Raw genomic sequence first — 23,947 nt, 5'->3', positions numbered from 1 at the left:
AGTTGGCAGCGCGTTGAAAAAAATTTCAATATGAAATCAAAACGCCGTAACTTATAATAAAGGTATTGAACTTTCAACGATACAGCAACTGGGTAAAGTACGAATAATATTAACAATCCAGAATTTGTTACATCTTTTTAAATTAGCAGCTATGACTGATCATTATCAAGATTTCAATTCTTGCGTTTTGCGTTGCATTTCGGCGACAGCGGTTCCGATAGTAATCGAGTCATAAATCGCTTGCATTGTTTCTTCCGTGCTTGTGATAATTAAAGGCCCCACATCCACCATTTTCAGCTTCTGGAAATTTAATATGGTGCACCATATTTAGCTTCTAGTGAAAATTACTTGAACTCAAAGAGTAATAGAGTATCCTTTATTCAGTCAATATTAATTAATTTATATATGACATTATGTCCACTTTTATATAAATTCACTTAAATAAATTCATAACTAAGAGTTGTGCAGTTTTGGTATAATTGTCTTGAAATGGTATGCAGCGAGCGCACAAGGGCTGTGACTCCGCCATTCACTTCACCGAGCGATACGTAATCTTTCTCGATCGCTTATTCACCTATTTTTTTAATTATGATTTTGCTTATAATGACTTAGATTTGGTACTTACCAACTTTAGGTTACATGAAAGTATTGCTAGAAGTACCTAGCTCACAGCTATGCAGAGATTCGCACGTGGCTTTCGTTTCAACATATTTCACTTCACAACTTTTCACATCAAGCAGAGACGATTCTTGCGCGCAACTCTTCGACATTTCGAAGAGTTGTGCGCAAAAATGTTGTAAATGATCAATTTGTATAATAACTACTTCAATCATGTTACATTTATACAGACGCTAAATAATATGATATTTCAAGTTTCGTTGCTGCCGGCTGGTCGCGGTCCGGTTATGGCCCACCCCGTACTCTAACCACCGTAGGTAAAATAATAATAAGCTTGTAAAATAATAAAACCGTACCTTCTGTGGTGATGGTGATGTTAACACATTGAATGATTGCGATTAACCACCAATTATGTATGGTTTTTATTGTTTCTGTTACCAATGTCGGGCATGTGAAATGATTCATTGTTTGTGGGTTCAGCACGACATATGCGAACCTCGCGAGGCAATTTCACAGTTTGGAACTAAAATTAAACGTTCGATAATTTTGTTACTCAGGTCCAAAAGAAACATTCACTTAATTTGTTGGATGGATCACGTCCACTCAATTTACGGCCATGCGTATGACCGATATATGGTGTATTGTGTAGAAAATCATACAGCACGTTAATTTCCTATACGTTTCTACGTGTTTCATTAATCCGCCGAAATCAGTATCATTAATACGTCCGTGTTTGTTCTTTCTGTAATTACACAACGCTTCTCATGAAATTTCATCAATTTCATTGTAAATATGTAAATACCTATAAGATAGGTTTGCCACAAATGTTATATCAATTACTCGGAAATGAAGTGAACTGAAAAACTACTTCATTTGATGACGATGATGTTTAATATTTCCGTGTATATGTAGTCCATTCTTTGGCATGCTACATGTAAGAAAGTTTCTGTGTAGTATCACAACCTTAATCAAAAATAACTATTGTCATGGGACGCGTACGTATTATCGCTAAAGAAACTACGCCAGCGATTGCTTGTGATAAGATAAGGTCTACAAGAATTTAAAACTCATTCTACGAGAACGTGTTATGTAAGTTATAAAGTTCTAACAAATACATCTGTAAATTGTGTAACCGTGCTTTTACTTTCTAATACGAGATTTCACTACAGTTTCTGTGGGTACTTGACTTATTATCCTATCAATCAGGTATAGTACGTGCATTTATCGGGTTAATATTATACTAATTGTATTTGCGACAGTACCTAATATTCATTTCTTTGTTACTTTGTCATTGTAGGAAACTTAATAGCGTTTTCTAAAATAAAATTGGATAAATAAATGTGGGTTATTGTAAATTTCTTGGAAACTGTGTACGTCACCGCTAATACTTTGGCTTCCACACAGAGAATAAAATGGAGTAATGCAGGATAATACGAGCAGTGCTTCGTTATTGACTCCGGACGTTTTTATCTTGTTCTGTAACGATGTCTTGCGTTTTGTGATGGCGTCAACCCATTAGCTCTATCTGTTCTAGAAGTGTGTTTTTCATTACTCTGTATATACATTGTGAGTTGCACGTCCCCTTAATTAACGCGCTGTAACGTAATAGTAGTTAAAAGTTGATTTTACAAAATATTTTCCTCACAGTGAGTCATTGGCTTGGACCGTCATGTCGCACAGTAGTCGAGGTCGCGGGACGACTGGTGGTCACCCCGAGAGTGCGATGTGAAATGCTAGTTAATTGTTTCGCCGGTGCTTGCGCCGATTGTAATGGTTTCCAAAGGAGTAGATAGTTTTATGCTAACCATGTTGAAGTATATCGCCAATCAGCGCGGCAATCGCATACAGCCATTGGCAATTAGGAGCAACAAAAATGTACGTACACTTAGTTTCCTTATATTTCTCTGTCTCTGTGTGGCGAATGTTTCATTATCCCGAATTGAGGTGACTATCCCAAAATCCACGCATATATACTCGCATACATACTCACATATAGACAATATGTGCTCTGAATAGCTGTCTATGCTGCTTTAATAAATTAGGCGTACATCTTGAGTAAGTGCCTACTTATTTCAACATCTATGAATACGAAGTTTTCCTGTTTTGCTTTTGTGCGTCTATTTGACTTATTAGTTGACGTCAAAAGAGTGATGGGCTCACGTCTCGCGTTCGATAGGAAACTATTGAACTTTACGACTGCATGGTTATCTGCTTACTGCTATTGCACTTAGAGAGGAAGCGTGGTACTAACTATTGATGAAGTATTGAAACTACTGGTATAGTTAGGCTGAAGTGGTATGGTTATGATGTCAATATTTCAGACTCAATATGTGCTATATTAACTCATTTTGATTTTTTGCCAATCTGGCCTTTAGTATTTTGTTGGTGAACCGTTTTTATTTTTTATCTTTTATCATTTATTTCGCCTTTGTATGTAGAGTAGAACTTCCGAGTTTATTGTTGTTGCCTTGGTACGCCTTCGTACTCGTAGTCCAAGAATTTCCGCGAGTGATTGTCTGGCACATTTATCGGTTAATGGTGTAACATCACGATGATTATTGTATTTAGTTGAAACAGAAAATATGGACGGACAGAAGGTCACACACAAACGTCATGACAATAAGAATGTTGAATACCGAACTATATTCTGTTTTAGTCAGTACGATTACAACTGCTACGATACTTTAACTGGCTCCGTGGCCGCGCGGTTAACAACGGCCGGACTGCCACGCAGAGGTCCCAGATTTGACTCCCGGGCCGAGAGAAATATTTGTATCGCAGAAATACATGTAATTTCTCTCGTGAGTTTGAGTGTAATGTGTAGTTGTCTATGTGTGTGTCCATGGCACCCGACACAGGGTTTTCCCTAGTGCAGGGCTATGTTGAATGTGTGCGTTATTATAATTATTACTTTAACAGACTACACCATTTGTAAACAGGACGGGCTCGAAGTCATGTTGTCAGTACCGAAGAAGGCCAACGACTGTATGCATCTCTCTCTACTCGAGGGCTGTGACGTCCCCACTGACAGCCTCGGCGAAGTCGTCCTCCAAGATTCCTTCCAAGTGTGGGACCTACGGCAGATTATAAAGAAAGGCAGAGAACGAAGAGTCTTCCTTTTCGATTTACATTTACTGTTGGCGAAGGAAGTTAAAGATTCCCATGGCAAAGCGAAATACATTTATAAGACGAAATTTATGGTGAGTATTCCTTCACAGGCTTCGATTAGGAGTCGCGCTCGTGTTGAATGATTTTATAGAGTATTCTTTGTCAACAAATAGACATCAGAGCTGGGAGTGACAGAACACATCGAAGGAGACGAGTGCAAGTTCTCAGTGTGGACCGGCCGCGAACCTATGGCTAGCGATTGTCGTATCGTACTCAAGGCGCCTTCTCTTGAAGTCAAGCAAACATGGGTTCGACGGCTTCGAGAAGTTATTCAGGTAAAATTTGTATACGTTTGTAATAAAAATAAAGAATACTTCTTTTCGATTAACCCAAGCTACGTCGTTACCTCTGCGATGTCATTTACTGTTTACTTATTTGTATTTTTACATACAGGAAACCTACTTCAGCGGAGTTTTGCCTCCACGTAGTCCCGCCAGAGTACGACCAACTAGCTCTCAACGTTCCAGCAGGTAGGCGGTTTTTAATACTCTTACTTTGTTCCCATACTCCACAGTCTAACATAAACGGGATTATTCTTATCCTTGTTTAAACGATATCGTCTATATTTTCCGAATCGAACCAAATAATTTGACTTCAATTCCATTTTCGATAATCATAAATCGACAGATTATAACCGCAGCACATATTTTTTGAAGTTGTTATTTATAATACCGAAATATTTCTCTTACTGTCAATGCATAGAACATGAGCATAGAAAATGAACAAATCCAATTTTCTAGGGATTTGGAAGACACGTTATTGGACGAAACAGCTGAGAATCTAGATAGGAATTCTCTGGCGTCCTTCGGTAGTGGAAATACCACAGACTCCGATAAGGTAAGTGTCTAGTTTATTTATTTTATTTGTATTTTTTATTTATGGCACAATAACGCACATCAGACAATTAAACATTTAATACAGTATCTGTGTCCAATTATAACTGTGCTCAACATTCAAAAGTACTTAAACGGACGTTAAATTAATTATTATTATACAAAAAAAAATTAAACAAAAAGAATGCATTAAACATTGCCAGTAGTGACCTCTTAAAATTGGGACACCGCAGTTAAAAATATCGCAATCAGAACATATTTCGTTGTAATACCCACACATCCTATACAGAGAGTTATTTTGTGATACATTGTTTTTTGTAATGTGATACACTATTTGTTGTGTGAATACGCACAGATTGAGCCGGAATTCTGTACAGCAACATCTCTAGTAAGTCACCGTCAGACGTTCATTGGCAATTTTATGCAGTGAACTTAAATCACTCATCCACCTACGTTTTTCCAAAGAAACCATATGAAAGTAGCTCAAGTGATCATCGTATTCCCGTATTGTTTTACGTTACCACATTTCGTAGACAAAGCTCGCTAAAACAAGTTAAAACATAATTACGTAAAGCTTTCAAAATTATCTATCATTACATCACTCTCGGAAATGTTATTTTATTACCAGTAAAAGAATTCGCCTGGGAAATGCCACTCGTTTCGCTGTATAATAATACTTCAAATATTTATATTGGGTATTTTATAAGTATTTAAGTGCAATCTGCTGGCAGGGTGTATGGGTGGATACATTGAATGCTTAGACAGATTTGGCATTCGAAACATAAAAGCGATAATACCGGTGGTAACCCGGTTTTTTCAAATCGGTTTAACTTTGGTCCTGAAGTCACAGGCAACTGCAAACTATCATCCTCTTGCATTGTCACTGATACGGACTCGGTGTACGAAACACTCTATATTTTATTTCTTTTCTTGTTGTCATGTTGATTGATTGTTTACATACACAATCATGTCAAGTGAAAACGTGTGTGTTCCTCAAATTGACATTGGCGAAATCATCGATTACTTGGATAGGGCCATAACATTTAAAATAGACAGCCGCAACGTAACAGCATCGTCGCCATTAGTCACGATACTCAGGGAGGTTAAAAAGCCCATATCGAATAAGCATACTGAAATAACGGACTTCTTGAACGGCTGATCGATTCGAGAAATAATCGGGACGCCTTAGTCCGATCTCTGCTGGATTTTAATGCTGAAGCTCATCGGAGTTTCGTTCTTTCTGCAACTCTTTTTTTTATACACATTCACGATTTCCTTGTCGGTAGTCACATTATACGATTTTCACGAGAAATCGATTCAAAACTTTAAGACCTTGTAATTGTTTAGATTATTTTTCGGTTTATTGTTGTTCAAGGAGCCTAAAGGGCAAAATCGTGCAATTCTGTTATGCGGGCATCAGTGTTGCCAATTCAAAATTTGCAAAAAAGAAAAGGAAATACAAATCTGGCTAGGTTTACGGGGCTCTTTTAAATTTGATGAATTGTACATTTATTTGCAATAGGTGTGGTGAGATATGCTATATACATAATTATTTAAAATACACCTATTTTTATGCATTTTTGTTTTAATATTTAATAAGTCAATATTTTTTCCGAGAAATCGAAGTGACTCGGTGAAATTCGGCGATTAATTGCTTACAACACTATTATTTAAAAAAATAGCTTTAGGACGTACTGTTTTCAGGACATTTCGGAGTAACTCAGAATTGCATTTTATATTGAATTCGTGCGAAAACAGTACTCAAATATGTTTTGTCATATTATACGTGAGGCGCACGTAAGTTTCCGGAGTGAATAAGAAAAAATACTATAAATGGTCAGAAGGGAATTGATTGTTTTTTCTCAAAATATTCTCCGTTAGGGTTAATGCACTTTTTCATGCGAATGAACCAATTTTGAAAACATTTATACTACTCCTCCGTGACAATCTCTGAAACATATTTTTCATACTCTTCGACAGCCTCTTCAAGTGATAAAAATCGTTGACCGCGTTACTGGTTCTTAATTTTTGGAAATAAATAAAACTCACAAGGTGCCAGGTCGGGACTGTACGCGGGATGGCTCATAAGGTCAACGTTGTTCACCTTCAAAAATTGTCTGTCTGGCCTTGTGAGAACTGGTGTTATCGTGGTGCAAGAGTTTGTCAATAACTTGCGGCAAACATATAGTTGTGTACCAATCACTATTCACGGTACAACGATTCTCCAAAGCAACAGTAGCCACGTGTCCAGTTTTATTAAAAAAAGAAGAAATCATCCGCTTAGAGGCACTTTGCACGCGCGCCATTTTGGTTGCTTTCGGCTCATCTCGAAAGACCCATACGCTCGATTGCTGCTTTGTTTTGGGATCGTAACTATAAATCCATGTTTCGTCACCTGTTACTATGTGTCACACTAAATTTGACGCCCTTCATTGAATCTGGTGAGCATGGCATTGCACCAAGTGACGCCATCCGTTTTTTAGCATCAGTCAAATTGTGTGAGGTCCACCGAGAACACAGCTTTTTCACACCAAAATGTTTGTGTAGTATTGATTGTATTTGACACATGCCTATGTTCAGAGATGCCCGAATACAGCGCACAGCATCGATGTTTTTGTTGTTCACAGCAGTGGACGGGAGACCTTCACGAAATTCGTCACTGAGATTCACACGACTTTTTGTATTCTGCAAACCAGTTATAAATAGTCGTCTTGCATGGTGCTTCATCGCCAAAAGCAGTTTGAAGCCGAGTGAAGCTCCGCTAAACTGTTAAATTACACTTAAGGTCGTAGAAAATCATACTACGAAAATTTTCACGAGTTAAATCCATGGTGATGTAGACAACAAATTTCTAAAATGACGCCATAATGTAAAAACAAGTGACAGTCAGATGAAACAAACTTTATTCTATAGCCAAAGAATTCCATTTTCAAATGTTGTAATTACTTTTTAAATATTATATAGGTAAGTGGCCAGTTCCGGAATCTTATAGTGCGCCTTGTGTATAACGTTTCAATCAAATTTATGTATTTCTTTAAACTCAATTATGCTAATAATGGTTTGTTTATTGTTTCTTTGATCGCATTCAAAGTTACATATTATCGCCTTCTTTAGCTGTCAAATTGGCCTCTTATTTGGCGACGACTATAACTGTAACAGTTCCAATTTGAACAGTGCGATTGAATGATAACGTGAATCAGACCGTTTGGGTCGTTACAGTGCTTAATTAGTGCTAGGCATTGAGTCTAGAAAACACAGACGTGTCTGTTTCGAGGCGACGTGTTTGTCCACTATATCATTTGGAGTGCCGAACGAGGAACATCGTGGCGGACTGGCGGATAATGGATTGACAATGTTGATGGTTAGAAACAGATTACTCTTCTTAAGAGTCTATACTACTTCAAATGACTGGTTGAAACCACATGACAGTGAAACTGTTGAATCAATCACTTTGGAAAAAAATATTGTACAATTGAGGACATACTCTGAATACGATGCGGTGTGAAAACACGATTCCTAAAAATTTTTACAATAGAAAAAATACACTAAATAGAACACATGTACTTAGTATACGATATACATTTTTCAAACGGCTTTAATTTCGTTTGTAAAAAAATGAATTCTGAAATAAAGCCAGCGGTGTCCCTGCCGCTCGACCCAAGCTGAATGAACCGTATTAGTGCGGGGATTAAAATGTGCGATGTGTGCGAAATGTGCGCAAATCGAACGAGCTGAAGTAGTATCGACTCTTAATGATCAGATCTCTTTAAAACTTGGTTACATTAAATCACTAAGCTTGTATTTCCCATGAAACCATTTTTTTGTTTTTAACTTATGGCTGTACTTGTGGCGGTGAACCTTTGCTCTTAAAAGGAAATGCGAACAAACCCCATGATTTCCTCATATTTTGTGGAAGTAGTTTCGTCTATATATATTGCGTGAAAATTTTTTTTTCAATCATTGATTGAGTAGTCTGATTTTGACTTATTTGCAATGTGTTATTAAAAGCCTATAAAAATCATCGCCATTACAAAATCATGTCTTTAGGTTTAATGAGTTTAAACCCGCACACGTTCGAAACATAAACACGATGATTAAACGCGGTCGTGACTGACGGTGACTCACTCGCACTTGAGAAGAACCTTTAAACGAGTATTGATTGTTGTATTCGGTAAAGTGCACACGTTGCAAGAGTTTATATGTGCCCTTCAAAGTATTGTGCCAGCCACCTTGTGCATTACATATTATACAAGTATAACTCCACAACAGTTCATTAATTGCATTGGTTTCACAAAACTGCCGAATGATACCTCGTATCCAAAATAAATCACAATCTAAGGGGCAACGACAGAAAAAGATGTTTCACACTTTTTTTTATAATCGTTCGTATCGCGTGTTTTGCAGCGAAATTTGTTCGAACACTGATACTGGATTAATGCATAATCGATGTCTCGCCTGTTTTACCACTCCCCTATAAAGTAAGTGCAGGCGTAGGCACGGCACAGTGTTTTATAAACCCCAAGTTTCATATATGCCATAAATTTTTATGGCATATATGGAAATTGTTTATATAGTTATAGTTTGAACCTATAGTTTGAACTAATACAAAAATGGAAGAGTAGGACATCGGTGCGACAAATATATAGTGTCTTTTTTAAATGGGACAACATGGGGAACTAATAAGGAATACAAGGAAACTGTGTTAAGAACCATAAGGTCTCTTCTTGACAAAACAATTTTGACACACTACATTTTTTGTCAAGTCAAGCGTTATTTGTGCATAAAAATGAATAAAATTGATCATATTTTTTAGTGCTGATCGACTAGTTTCATGTAAGGGTCATTTAATTATTGTATGGAAGGAAAAAATCGGGAGAGCAGAAGTTGGTCAAATTTAATTAAAAGCTTTTTTCATACAAAATGAATAAAAGTTTCGTCTTTTGTAAACCAATTTTGAAAATATTCTTTTTGTTGAAAAGAGATGCCTCAGTAGTGGTCCAATTTAAATTTGACGATAATATTATAATATATACCTCTAAGGGCTAAACTAACTCCCAGTTTAGTTTAGCCCTTAGAGGTATATATTATATTATAATATTCGATGAATCCGGTTTCGCGCAATTTCCTGTAACCGATTTCAATAAAACTCTGGAAATAGATGTAATTCCACGTACTTTTGACGTCGGGTTTTTTAGTACTCTGTACAGAGATTATTATTATTTATGATAAAATAAGTGCGCATTTGATCTCAATCTTAAGTGATGGAAAGTGACGATGAGGTCGACGATGGAGTGTAATAATATTAACATAGTCCTAAGTTTTCAATTGTTACTAACAAAGTGGATCAAAGATCTTAACTACAAATTATTATTAATATATTATAATTAGCAACGACTCTCTTGTGTCGTCGAAGCTACAAAATGTTGACCATCGCAGAAAAGTGGCTTGCTTGTTGGTTTTTTATTGAATACGTATCGGAGAGTGTGCATTAGAATTTTTGAATTTAGTACCATCTTCATGGTATGTACTTCGGTCGACTAGTAAGTCTTTGGACATACCACTAAATCGCGTGAAGTGCCTTGGTGCCTACTCCTTATTAACGGCTAAAGTATCGTACGGCTAAAGTATCATTTCCTCCTCCTCGCGTCGTTTTTCTCATTACTGACAGTGAGAGACCCCTCCGCGGAAACAGTTTCTGCATGACGACGCTGCGCCAACTATGGCGGTCTTTAGCATAGTGGAGCACATCATGGAAACTCATGCTGAGAGCCTTATAAACTTGGTCGAACCATGTCCTATTTAATTTGCCATTGATGGCCGATAAATATCCATCACAATGGAAATTGTCGAGGGTTAGTCCAATACTTAAGACCTCGGATAAGTCCAAATTGGAGAATTGTCGCCCCTTCGCAGTTCTGTCAGCTCCGGCAAAGGTATTGGAGAGAGTAATCCACCATCAAGGCTATGCCCAGGTGAATAGGTTTCTTTGCAATGAGCAGAATGGTTTCAGATCCAAAAGATCAGTTGAGACCAACTTATTAACCGTGGTAGACTTTACCTCAAAGGTTTTAGATCGTGAATTGCAAGTGGACGTTCTGTATTTTGACTTCCGGAAGGAGTTTGATAGGGTCAATAACGACATTTTGCTGGACAAAGTTGGGAAAATAGGCTTTTCTCCACGCCTATTTCGCCTATTCGCAGATTCAAAGTCAAAGTCAAAGATTATTTATTCCATAGGTAAAATAAATTTACACTTGAAAACGTCACATTTCAGCTACTGCTCGTTCAGTACGCTGACCTCCCTGAGAAGAACGAGCAAGAAACTTTAGGGATTGCTCTTGTCAAATAAACTTAAATGCTATAGAATACACTTTAAATCAAATTTGTGTGGATTCTGGATCCATGTCGTGTTTCCATACATCTTTATCTAACACGTAGTCTTCAATTTTGTAATATGATTTTTCGATCAAAATATTTTTAATGTAGTTTTTAAACTTAGGAAATGATAAACTTAATATATGCTCCGGAATCTTATTGTAAAAACGTATACAGTTCCCCATAAAAGAGTTGTTTACCTTGGTTAAACGAAATCGTGGTACCATGAGTTTGGATTTAGCTCTAAGGTTAATATTATGGATATCTTCTTTCTTATTGAAATTATGTATATTTTTACGGGCATATTAAATATTTGAGTAAATGTACCGTGATGCCACAGTCATAATACCAGTCTCCTTAAACTTTTCTCTGAGAGAAATCCGAGAGCTTAGACGGTACACAGAACGAATCGCTCGTTTTTGCAATACAAATAATTGTTTGAATATCTGCCGCTTTACCCCACATGAGAATCCCGTAGGACATTATACTATGGAAGTAACTAAAGTAAACTAGTCTAGCAGTACTAACATCGGTAAGCTCACGTATTCTGCGGACTGCCTATGCAGCGGAGCTTAATCTGCTGGTCAGGGAAGATATATGTGGAAACCATTGAAGTTTACTATCTAAGGTCACTCCCAAGAAGACTGCTTTATTAACAAGGTCTAACTTTTCTCCGTTTATTTCTATGCTTGGACTAGTCGATTTTACGTTAGGTAATTTAAATTTGACACATTTTGTCTTCTTGGCATTAAGCAATAAATTGTTAGCATTAAACCAATAAACTACCTTAGAGAGGGTATCATTAATATGGTCATAGTTAATGTCATGTCTGTCTGTTTTAAAAATCAAGGATGTGTCATCAGCAAACAACACTATTTCGCAATGGTCCTTAACAAAGAATGGCAGATCATTAATATAAATCAAAAATAAGAAAGGCCCAAGTATTGAGCCCTGTGGAACACCCATTTTTACCGGAGAACCCAAAGAAGTCACACCATTTATGTCTACTTTCTGAATTCTACCGTTGAGATATGACGAGACAAGTTTCGACGCCTTGCCATTTACACCGTAATGTTCCAGCTTCCTAATAAGAGTAATATGATCAAGGCAATCAAATGCCTCTGAGAGGTCACAGAAAACACCAATAGCGTTCTGGGACCTTTCCCAAGCATCAAAGATGTGTTTTAGTAACGCTACCCCCGAATCGCTAGTCGATCTACCACTAGTAAACCCGTATTGTTCACTATGAAAAATATGATTCCTACCGAAATAGGACAGTAATTGAGTCAGCATAACCTTTTCGAATATTTTACTTAAAGCTGGTAAAATTGCAATGGGCCTATAGTTGCTAGGATCAACTTTCCTACCGCTTTTGAATAAGGGAATAACCTTGCTGTATTTCATTAAATCAGGAAAAACACCTTCGTCAACGCACCTATTGAAAGCTACAGCTAAGTGTGGGGAAATTAGATCAATAACTGAGTCTATAACTTTAGTTGATATGCCCCAGAGATCTTCAGTTTTTTTTAACATGTATTGACTTAAAAGCTTTTATGATATCTTGTGGATTAACATGACGGAAATTAAATAAACTGCCACAAACGTTAACATTTTCCTTTAGGAGATCAATAGCAAGTGAAGGGGAGGAATTTAATGATTCTGTAGTGTTCACAGCAATTTCCGAAACGAACGATTCAAAAGCTTGGGCTACTTTATCTTTAGATTTTATAAGTTTACTGTCTAATTCTAAAACTATATATCTATCGTGTTGTTTAACCCTGCCTGACTCTTTGTTTATTATGCTCCAAGTAGTTTTAGATTTATTTATCGATTGTCTAATTTTGTCGCTGTGAAACTTAACCTTAGCAGCTACACATACTTTTTTAAATATTTTTGAATAAATTCTGACATATTCTATGAAATTGGAATTAGTATTATAAGTTTTCATAACATATAGCTCATACAAACGAGTCCTACTCTTATGAATACCCACTGTTGCCCAGTCGTTGAATTTAGTCTCTCTATGGAAAGTTAATGTTTTCGATTTAAATATATTGTCAAATTCATTTTTAATTAAACCAAATATCGTGTTGTATAAAGTATTTGGATCCTCCGGTATATGGGATAGGGAATTTAAACTATTGCCGATATTATTTTGAAATCTCATTATTCGTTCTGTGGTAATCGGTCTGCAGAGAAATTGGTCTATCTTCTTGCTCATTTTACAATTAAAAGAAGCCAATTGGCCACTATGGTCTGATCTTAAGCAATTTATTATTGATTTAGACACTGCGTCTGTGTTACAAAAGATGTTATCATTACAAGTAGAAGAGGAGGCAGTGATGCGAGTTGGTTCTAAGAAAAGATTAATCAAGTTCAAACTTTTAAATAAATTAATGAGTCTTGTAGAAGTAGAACAGTTTTCCAACAGGTTTACATTGAAATCTCCACGTATTACTACGTTTTTTTTGGTTGGAAAAATCCGCTTTAAACTGTCTTCCATAATTAATTCAAACTCGTTAAAATTAGCAGACCTTAATGAAGAAAATTAGAGATCTTATGTGTATACAGGCCCCCCCTGTATACACATAAGACGACAAACTGATCCAATTCCACACATGAAATCTCAATAGTTCGTTCAGTAGAATGATGTGATATCCTTACGCTCTTTAAATTTTAAGTTACGCTTAATCATAATCATGGATCCGCCTCTACTTAAGCTCTTAAGATTATTTTCGCGATCGTCACTAATAAGTCAGGTTGGGTTTGTATGAATCTAGTCCACATAATACACGTTCCGGCGAGATTTTTGCTCATGGTGAACGGTCTCCCTAGTGTTCTCAGCCACGCACGATGTTTGCTCTATGCTCATGACCTGAAACTCGTCCCGAAGGTCAAAACCGATGGAGGATTGCATAGCTCTCAAGCGCGACGTCGATGCGGTACACCAATGGAGTTAGACAGCGCTGTGGAATTTATCATCAGTGTTATGTTTCACGTGATGACTTTCGCTCGGGCAAGGCATCCGATAACTTATGCCTACAATGTGCCTATGGAGAATGGAGATAGCGCAACTCAATTGACCACCACAAAAGATTTAGGTGTAATTTTCGACCGGAAGTTAACGTTTCATGATCACTTCGAAGCTCTTGCCAAGGAGTCTTTTCGGCGTTTGGGATTCATCCTTAGAAAATCTAAGGATTTTTAAAGTGTCTCCGTGATCAAACTCCTTTTTAGTGCATTAGTGCGCAGTAAATTGGAGAGCTCCGTGTGTGTGTGTGTGGAACCCACATGAAAGCACATATAGTATTATGTTAGAGAAATTACAGAAAGCGTTTCTTCGGTACTTATACAAACGTGCCAATGGGTGCTATCCTTACGTGTATCCTACTGCGATTCTACTGGGTTGCCTAGGATATAATTCGCTGGAGGTTAGGCGAATGAAGCACGAACTAGTGGTTACGTGCAAAATTCTCCGCGGTATAGATTCCCCAGATTCGCATAATGAGCTGTGTCGACTACCACCGCATTAGAAGACACCAGTTGATTGCCACCGCGTGGTGCCGAACCGTAGCGCGCTAACTCTCTCCTCGCCACCAACCCAGAATGCGACTTGTTTGCGGATGGATGGTCACTGCTATTGTTAAGAGCCTACGCTATTGTGAAAGCAATGCTTGAATGGTAACGTGTCTTTAATTATTGTAATTGATGTGTCCGTTATAATTAAACTAAAAATAAATAAATAAATGTCCTTCCAAGATATCCCATCTAAATATGTATTGCGACACAAAAATAGATTAATTCTACATACATCTAGTTTGACTCATACCGCGTGTTCACAAGAATTTTTAACAAATTGTCAGATCTATTTAAAAAATGGTATTATGATATTAATGAATTTCTGATTAAAAACTTCGTACCCAAATGGAACAGTTGAAAACGACCTACTCTTACTTTTTTCCCCTACTTTGTTGTGCCCGAAAGAGCCCATGATGTGATTCTTTAGTTGTGTGACACCTGGTACACCGTTGTGAAATGGAAATATACAATGTTGAATATGCAAACCCCTATTTTTTGTAAAAACAGGTTGCACTGCATTGACTTACAATTATATGGACGTCGGGTCCGCGCTAAAAAGTGTCCGCACTTGTAAGGCGCTAAAATCGTATACAGAGCGCCAAACTCCGCTTTAGTCTTCATTTGTTCGACTGACAGCGCGATACTGCGATGACATTACAATTTAAATTTCGAATAGGTTGACTTGGGACATTTTTTTCGTTTTTGTATTAGACCCGTCGTCCATTTATTTGTAAGTCAATGTTGCACTGCGTAAAACACTATTGAATATATATTTTAAAAATTCATCAACGTTGTTGTCATTTCAAAATTAATCAAATGATTATCACTAATACAAATTGCAGGTTTCCTTTTCCACAGTATGAGTTCTTTTTGCTTTCCCGATAGTTGGGAACGGTTACACGCTCCGTGGTCACGGGTTGACGGAGTCAATCATTTAGTGTTAGCCATACACTTCACGAAAGCCTTACAATATCTTATGAAAATGTCTCCTGTGACAGGGAGCCAGAGAAACCGCTCATCAATGCAAATATTTGCTATTTTTGCACGTGGTTTATTTTTTACTGTCATTTGTGTTGAATGTGTGCGTTATTATTATTATTATTTGCGTGTTTTCAAAGAATCCATACCAGCATCGTTAAAACTGTATTCGCTACTTGCAGGGCTGGGCAGTATTTGAATTACTTGTATTTGAAATACGTATTTAAAATACAAATACGTATTTTGTATTTGTATTTCAATTACTCCCTAAAAATGTATTTTGTAATTGGTATTTCAAATACCTGACCGTAATGTATTTTGTAATTTGTATTTCAAATACTTTCGTTGCAAAATACATTTCAACAAAATACTTTTTTCTTTTCAATGTACAGCCTATTTTGTGACGTGCATAGATTTATATCAGTGTTGGGCATTGATAATGATAATACATTTATTGCAGTTTACATAATATAAATAATACAAATTTTACACTATATTACGTATACATGTAATATACTGTAAGGGCATAGCAATATAAAAACTTATAATATGGTTTAATTACATTTCAAGCCTTAGCAATAATTATTATTACAAAATTTCTAATTATATTTCTTATCATATATATAAACATATTATTAATTGTACAATTATGTGTTATACTAGTTTTAATTCGACCATAATAACATTGCATTTACTCCATTATATAACATGTTATCTACTTCATTTTATTTATTTATTCACATAGGTACAATGAAAGACATATGAATCCTGTAATATGGATATGATAATAATGGACAGCAAAATAGGAATGAGGCAGATCAACGCTATAGCAATTTATCATCAAGATATTGTTGCACTGTATAGTAAGTTTTATTAGAAAGAATGTTTTTTAAGTTATTTATGAAAATACTTGTTTTATTTTCTTGCTTTATATGCTCCGGTAGTTTGTTGTATATTTTTATCGACATTGAATATGGGCTCGATATATGCATTTCCAATTTTGAGAACGGTGTTACAAGATTATTTCCGTATCTTGTGGGATGGTGTCTTGGTTCGTCTCGCAGTTTAGTGTAAAATTGTGGGTACTTTTTTATAAATTTGCAAACTTCCAAAATGTAAATTGATGTTAGGGTTAAGATTTTGTATTTTCTAAAGAATGGTTCACAGCTCTCTGTTCTTGATATATTTGCTAGTATTCTTATGCAGTTTTTTTGTTTAATAAAGAGGTCATTTACAGTTGTACTATTGCCCCACAATATGATGCCGTATGATAGCCATGCATAAGCGTACGCATAGTAAGCACTTAGGGCAGTTTGTAAATTTGTTGACTTCTTTATTTCTTTTAAGGCGTAAGTAAAACTAGATAGCTTTTTTGTGATTTTTTGTACATGCTGCTTCCAATTTATATTTGTATCGATATCTATTCCGAGTAAATTAAATGTATTGACGGTTTCTATTTGTATTTGGTTATACGAAAAATTAATATTTAGTGATGGTTTTTGATAGGGTCTAAATTCTATAATTTTGGTTTTTGTGAAGTTAATTTCTAAATTGTGATCATTCATCCATGTTACAATTGTAGTTAGTGTATTATGAAGGGTTTGATTTAAGTGGTCACTATTTTTACAAGAGGTTAATATTGAGATGTCGTCAGCGAAAAGAACACATGAATCGTTTATTACTTTTGGGAGGTCATTTATATAAGCCAGGAATAGTATGCACCCAATGACGCTTCCTTGTGGTATCGAATTGTTCATGTTTTGGGGCTCAGATCTGACTTGAGTTATTTCCCCTGTCTCATAGTTATAATGCTCGATTTCTACATACTGGATTCTGTTTTCTAAATAGGATGCGAACCATTTATGAATGTCACCTCGTATACCATATATTCCGTAAAGTAAGATATCATACCGAACTTTATCGTATGCCTTTGACATGTCCAATAGGATACCGATACCATACTTTTTTTCATTTAGTGTATCCAGAATCTTTTGCATAAATTTGTAAGTCGCAAGTGTAGTTGAACGATTTTTCCGAAAACCATTCTGCGACTCATCAAATATATTGTACTTTTCACAGAAAGAGTATAGGCGGCTACACATTGCCTTCTCAAATACTTTCGAAGCCGCGGGCAATAATGCAATCGGCCTGTAATTACTCAGATCGTACTTACTTCTTTTTTTGAGGATCGGTTTTATCAGGGATTGTTTAAGAAGATCCGGGAACACACCCTCGGCAAAAGACTGATTGACAAGCGTATAAAACGGAAACGTCAATTCGTCTGCACATACCCTTATAAGCGCGGATGGTATCTCGTCTATTCCATAGCTGTATTTATTTTTTAGATTACGTATAATTACGTTTATTTCGCGCGGTTCGACCGGGCTCAAAAAAAATGTGGAACGCTTCACGATTTTGCGTGTCATCCTTGCGCAGGGGCCATGCTAATCTTCTCTGTATCGTTCCAATTTTAGTATATGTACTGCCGAAGCAAGTACGTTAATCAATTAAATTTCAATCAGATTAAAAAATCTATTCAATTGCAACTGATTTCGATTGAATTGATTTTAATTGCAATTAGATTAATTTTATTAGTTGTTCTAAGAAACAATTGAAACTAACAATTAAAACCGAAACTATCAAGTAAAAGTGTCATCACGAATATGGGTTAGGGGATGGGTTTGGGGTGTGTTAGGAGGTCGGTTAGGGGGCCGGTTGAGGGTCGGTTAGGGGTCAGTTGGGGGTCGGTTAGGAGGTTAGTTAAGGGGTCGGTTAGGGAGTCGGTTAGGGGTCGGCTGGGGGTGGTTCGGGGGTCGTTTAGGGGGTAGGTTAGGGGGCCGGTTGGGGGGTCGTTTAGGGTGTCGGTTGGGAGGTCAGATAGGGGGTAGGTTAGGGTGCGGTTAGGGGGTCGGTTAGGGGTTGGTTAGGGGGCCGTTTAGTGTGCCGGTTGGGGTCAGTTAGTGGGCTGGTTAGGGGATCGGTTAGTGGGTCGGTTAAGGGTTTGATTAGGGAGTGGGTCAGGGGCGGGTTAGGGGCCCTTTAGGGGTGGACCCCCTAACTGACCCCTTAACCGACCCCTTACCTATCCCCAACCGACCACTTAACCGGTCCCCAACCGACCCCCCAACCGGACCCTAACCGACCCCCTACCGACACCTAACCGACCCCCAAACCGACACCTTAACCGACCCCCTACCGACACTTAACCGACCTCCAACCGGACCCCCTAATCGAGCCCCTATCTGAGCCCCCAACCTTCGTGGTGGTATTATATGTGAAGAACTACATACAAAAAATATATGTAATTAGATTGAAGTCGTTGTAAATGACGAAGTAAATGCAAGTGATCAATCACTTTTTTGCAAAGAGCATCTATTATATGTATGTATGTGTATATGTGTGTGTGTGTGAGTGCGTGTGTGTGCGTACGTGCGTGCGTGCGTGCGTGCGTGCGTGCGTGCGTGCGTGCTTGCCTGCGTGCGTGCGTGCCTGCGTGCGTGCGTGCGTGCGTCCGTTTGTGTAAAGCGGAACGTTCAAAAAATGAAGTATGAAATTATTTGATTTTTAATTCGGGACTTATTCACGTATAAACATATTTTATTTACCTCGACTTTTCGGACATATTGCAACGTCCATGGTCTCGCAAGGACTGAAGAGGCGGGTGTCAGCATCTTCTAGTTGTGCGAGTTTTTCTAACTACCCGCACTTTATCTTCATTACTTATTTGTGCACTAGGGTTCTCACTACACCGACACACAACACTCACGACATCTTAAAAATTTGTATTCAATGCAGTAGAAGCACATTTGCAGGTGGCAACAGTGCATGGTATTGTCAAATACGTCAAAGTCATCTTTTCGCGGTTATAATTTAGAGTAGCAGGGTTCTAGGGTTATAGCCGCCATTTTGCGGTTGGTTTAAATTGCACATTTGCATCCTTTATAGGCCGAGTAGATAGGGATAACGTATCGCGTGAGCGACTAATTTGTATTGTGAACATGTTATGAATGGCATTTACACGTATATACAGTATTCGACATGTATAGGAATATTAATAATAATTATACGTACTTCGTGCTCTGAAGTATGGTTGTATTGGTTTAACAGTTTTTTTCTGGTAAAACTGAATATTTAAAACTTCTTTTTCAAGATATGTATTGTGGAAGGAAATCCTTTGAAGGAAATTGTTGGTGTCCACATGTCGCGATAAGTATACTAATAAAGTATTTTGTAATTTGTATTTGTATTTTGTATTTTAAATACACCCCATGAAAGTATTTTGTATTTTGTATTTCAAATACACCTCAAGAAAGTATTTGGTATTTTGTATTTTAAATACATTTAAGGAAGTATTTTGTAATTTGTATTTCAATTAAGATGTAGCATGTATTTTGCCCAGCCCTGGCTACTTGCAAAGTCGTTATGACTGTTGTGACTTAACAGCGGCACTGTTAAGTATTTCTTGTCTCGTCTCTTCGAGTGTGGCGGTGCGCCGTCCTCAGTTAGTCGCGAGTTGGGCTTGACTCTCGTGCGGCCTTTTCGACGAAATCGGAAGAGATGTACAATTTGTCCTCAGTGCATTAACCACACACTATTCGTAGTATAAATGGTCAGTTACGAACTCTCGTTTCGCAAGGGAACGTTTGTTTACGCAATGTCATTGCACGTGCTGACTTTGTTTGCGGTTTAAAAAGGTCTAGCCGCTGCAGCCGTAAGTGTGCCCTGAAAATAAAATAATTTCATCAAGTCATGTATTCTGAATTAATAACCTTGTATATATATGGTATATAAATGTACTGTGATGTCTGTATTTGTATTATGGTTACCAAATAAACTATTTTTCTTTCTTTCTTTCAAATGTTATAGGTAGAACCGCTTCCAGCGTTGCACAAAGGTTACTCGTAAATACATCTACTAGTAACTAAGCAAACTAATAAATAGTCCGTTCGTTTGTTGTGTTTGGACACATAATTTTGCGTTGTTTTTTGGCAACTACACATGTTGCTTTGTATTCATCTTGCTAATTTAATTAATCGTGTTTGTGTGTCTATTCGATTGCGCGCGTGCGTGCGTGCGTGCGGCGTGTGGCGTGCGGCGTGTACGCGTAAAATAGACGCAGAAAAAAAATTGTGAAATTCATCCATTGTAAAAGAAAATATTGAAGTTAGTCTTACTAAAGTTCCGTCACGTACTTCCAAACCACATTCTTTAAAGCTTTAAATCGAATCAGAATATAAAAAAATGCTTGAAAAAGATCTTGCCGGTTGTCTCCATCTTATGATCTTTCAAATAAATATTGTAAAGAGCAACCTCTAGAGTTTCTTGCTCACTCTTCTCAGGGAAATCTGCTTTACCAATGAGCGGTAGAGTTTAACCATTTTGACCATTTCGAGTGTCATTTGCGTACCTTTGAATTAAAAATTATTTGGGTTTCAAACGTCATGGCTTTTTCCATATCTAAAGAACATAAAATGGAAATCCGTGTATTGCAGTGGCCTGTATACCATGTCTCGTAGCATTGCATAATCAAGTTACTTCCATAGTATAATGTCCTACGGGATTCTCCTGTGGGGTAAAGCGGCAGATATTCAAACCATATTTGTATTGCAAAAACGAGCGATTCGTTCTGTGTACCGTCTAAGCTGTCGGGTTTCTCTCAAGAGAAAAGTTTAAGGAGACTGGTATCATGACTGTGGCATCACAGTACATTTACTCAAATATTTTATATGGTTTTGGGTATATCCGTAAATCAAGGGAAAGAAATGAAATTTATCCAAAATATATGAATTAACTTGCAATAACCAAATTATTTTCGTCAATCAGCCTAAATTACAGACAAAGTACATAAAAGCAGTCGGTCTTGGCAATCGCGGCGTACGACTGATTAATTTCACGTTATTTGCTCACCTTGTAGCTAATACATACAGTTATTATTTAAAAGTAAGCAATAACCTGTTTATACTTTACCACGTTAGTATGTTATGTCACGAAAATTAATTTACGGATATTGATATAAAGAATCCGAGTCAGTTAACGGTATTAACACCTTATAGCATGTCCATAGTGATCACCTTCCGGCAGAGTTATTAGACTCCCATCATCCCGCAACCGAACACTATCAGACAGGACCGTTCGTTCGTTTATCGTGACAGACTGTTACTTGCCAATATTTCCGTCCATCTGTCGTAAATGATTTTTTATAATAATAGTTTGTTTTAATTATTAATACAAAGATCGAACACACTTCGATCCGGTCGGAAGGAATTTTTTCAGAGTGTTCGATCGTGGTATTAATAATTATAACAAACTAGTGGAGTAATTTCACAAAAAATAATTGAATATCAATGAAATAAAAATTTAATTAATAGTTTATTTATCAGTAACATACAGTGTGCATAGTTTCTAATTCATTCCTTTTTACTAAAATATACATACCTATATATGCCCCATAAACCGCAACATCAAATCAATGAACGGCCATTTGAGTGAAAATTGGTCCAAGTATTTTGTTATTAATTTTACATGTTTGCCTAGAGCTGGGGCACGTGCCTCAGTTCTATACTACGTTTGCTTGTGTCTAATACTACGTTAATTCATTTTTTAAAATGCCTTTGTTTGCCACGTACCGTTGAGTTTGCGTTTATGCCATTAAATAACATACGGGTGTATTATTGTTCGTCCCTTGCTCGGAAAAGCTAGTCGTAGTTAGCAGCAGCAGTAGTATTGTTAAAAAGTAAGTTGCACTAGCAGCACAGCGGCGAATTGTAAGTAAAGAAAATCGAAGAAGGCTCTCTCTCTACATTGAATATGTAATGTACAAAAATGTCGTTGGCAAATCTCCCTCGCCTAGCTGAAATGTGGCGAACTTTCCATTTCCTCGCATTAGTGACGAAAAACAGTGTTAATTGGGGGTAACTAACTCTGCAAACTGATGTATGTAAGACTACTTACTTGACAAACTGAATTATACAATAAGTAAATCATAACAGAGTGTATGTAGTAGGATGAGTGGGTCCGCTTCGATCACTCAGTGACATATAATCTGATGCCCTTGAAAGTTGCGATCTGTTTCGCTGGTTGGTAACCGCAAAGGAGGTGGCGCCGCCGTCGCTGACTGCGACGGGCTTTCATCTGGACGGATTAGGCGCGTCCTTCGCGCGGCTCTGCGGCGGGAGCCTTTGTGGAATAAATTCGGGAAATGTAGCTCGATACGGAGGCTGCGTAGTGAGCGACCGTGCGAGAGCGAGCGACTGCGACGGAGGGCGCGGGCGGCGCGGGCGGTGCGGGCGGTGCGGGCGGTGCTCGGCGGCAGTGGCGACAGCGCCGCGCGACCGTACGGAGGCGGGAGCGTCGCGACCCTCCTCCGTTCGCCCTCGCGCCCGGCACCCGCGCACGTGCCGTGCCGGCGCGATGGGCACCACCCCGCCGCCGCCGGCTCTCAAACCGCACAAGAGCCGCCGCAAGATATCGCTGCCATGGTTCAGACAGAGCTCCGTGAGCGCCCCTCACGCGGCTCTCTCTCGGCAGCACACCATCGACACGCCGAGCTCGTTCCATGCTCGCTTGCTCAAAAGCAACCGCCAACGACAGGTGAACGCATCGCGCAGGCACCGACTCTGCACATGCACTCGCACCATTCACAGACACGCTGCCGTTCAGTGAGGCGGTTCACGAATTTATTTCGGTAAATTGTTTGCGATCCTAAATCATCTTCGTTTATCCAAAACTACTGTCCGTCGTGTAGCTTGGTGCTTTGAACATTACATACAACTCCACCATGTGCTAATGCGCGTGTCTGTGAATGATGTAAACATTGTAACATTGTAAAGGTCAACGGTGACTTTCACAGCAGCAAACATATTAATTCGTACTGAAATAAAGTCTTTGAACCGAGTTCGTGCTATATTGACGTTCATATTACTTTTCTATTAACAAAATTGTCCCGCATTGTTGGAGAATTGGCGATATCGTTTTGTTTGTTTGTTTTTTAATTTTCAATGGAAACTTAAAAACATCCCCTAGGTGATGTGAAGTACCGTGTTTCTGCAGTAGTTATTCACGGAATGGGGAAAGGAATGTACTTTACGTAACTAACTTCAATTATGCCACCGATACGTACACTAGTATCATATAATTTGTTTCTGCGACTTAGGTCATTAAATCATTCATTAACGATTTCGAATTACTATCAACTACTTTATTCTGAAATTATCCATCCATCATCTATATTTTTGCAACTACTAAAATATACAGATGGAATTTATGTTCACGTCTAATTGAGAGTGCTATAAATGTATAATAGGTTAAGGTCTCTACTGTTTTTCCTTGCACAATCTTCACGACCTTTCACGACTTTTAGCAGTTTTAACCCTAAGATGTAGCCTACACAAAGTGTT

General features: G+C 37.8%; 1 protein-coding gene and 1 non-coding gene across 2 annotated transcripts in view; one reads left to right on the top strand and one right to left on the bottom strand.

Annotated features, from left to right (window-relative positions):
• The window catches only part of LOC113239176 (triple functional domain protein), a 154,679-nt gene that overhangs the window by 68,374 nt on the left and 62,358 nt on the right, over positions 1-23,947 (top strand). Inside the window, exons 23-26 of the mRNA XM_026476045.1 lie at positions 3,558-3,818; positions 3,900-4,061; positions 4,180-4,256; positions 4,527-4,623. Of these exons, the coding sequence (XP_026331830.1) occupies positions 3,558-3,818; positions 3,900-4,061; positions 4,180-4,256; positions 4,527-4,623 (597 nt within the window). The remainder of the gene's footprint in view (positions 1-3,557; positions 3,819-3,899; positions 4,062-4,179; positions 4,257-4,526; positions 4,624-23,947) is intronic.
• Positions 17,943-18,049, bottom strand: LOC113239245. The gene has a single exon (XR_003311172.1). It is a non-coding gene; the product is annotated as a U6 spliceosomal RNA (small nuclear RNA).

Source organism: Hyposmocoma kahamanoa, unplaced genomic scaffold (genome assembly GCF_003589595.1).
Source record: "Hyposmocoma kahamanoa isolate Upper Pololo Valley unplaced genomic scaffold, ASM358959v1 99702, whole genome shotgun sequence".
In the NCBI taxonomy this organism is placed as follows: Eukaryota; Metazoa; Arthropoda; class Insecta; order Lepidoptera; family Cosmopterigidae; genus Hyposmocoma; species Hyposmocoma kahamanoa.
This window is presented reverse-complemented; position numbering and strand designations above follow the sequence as displayed.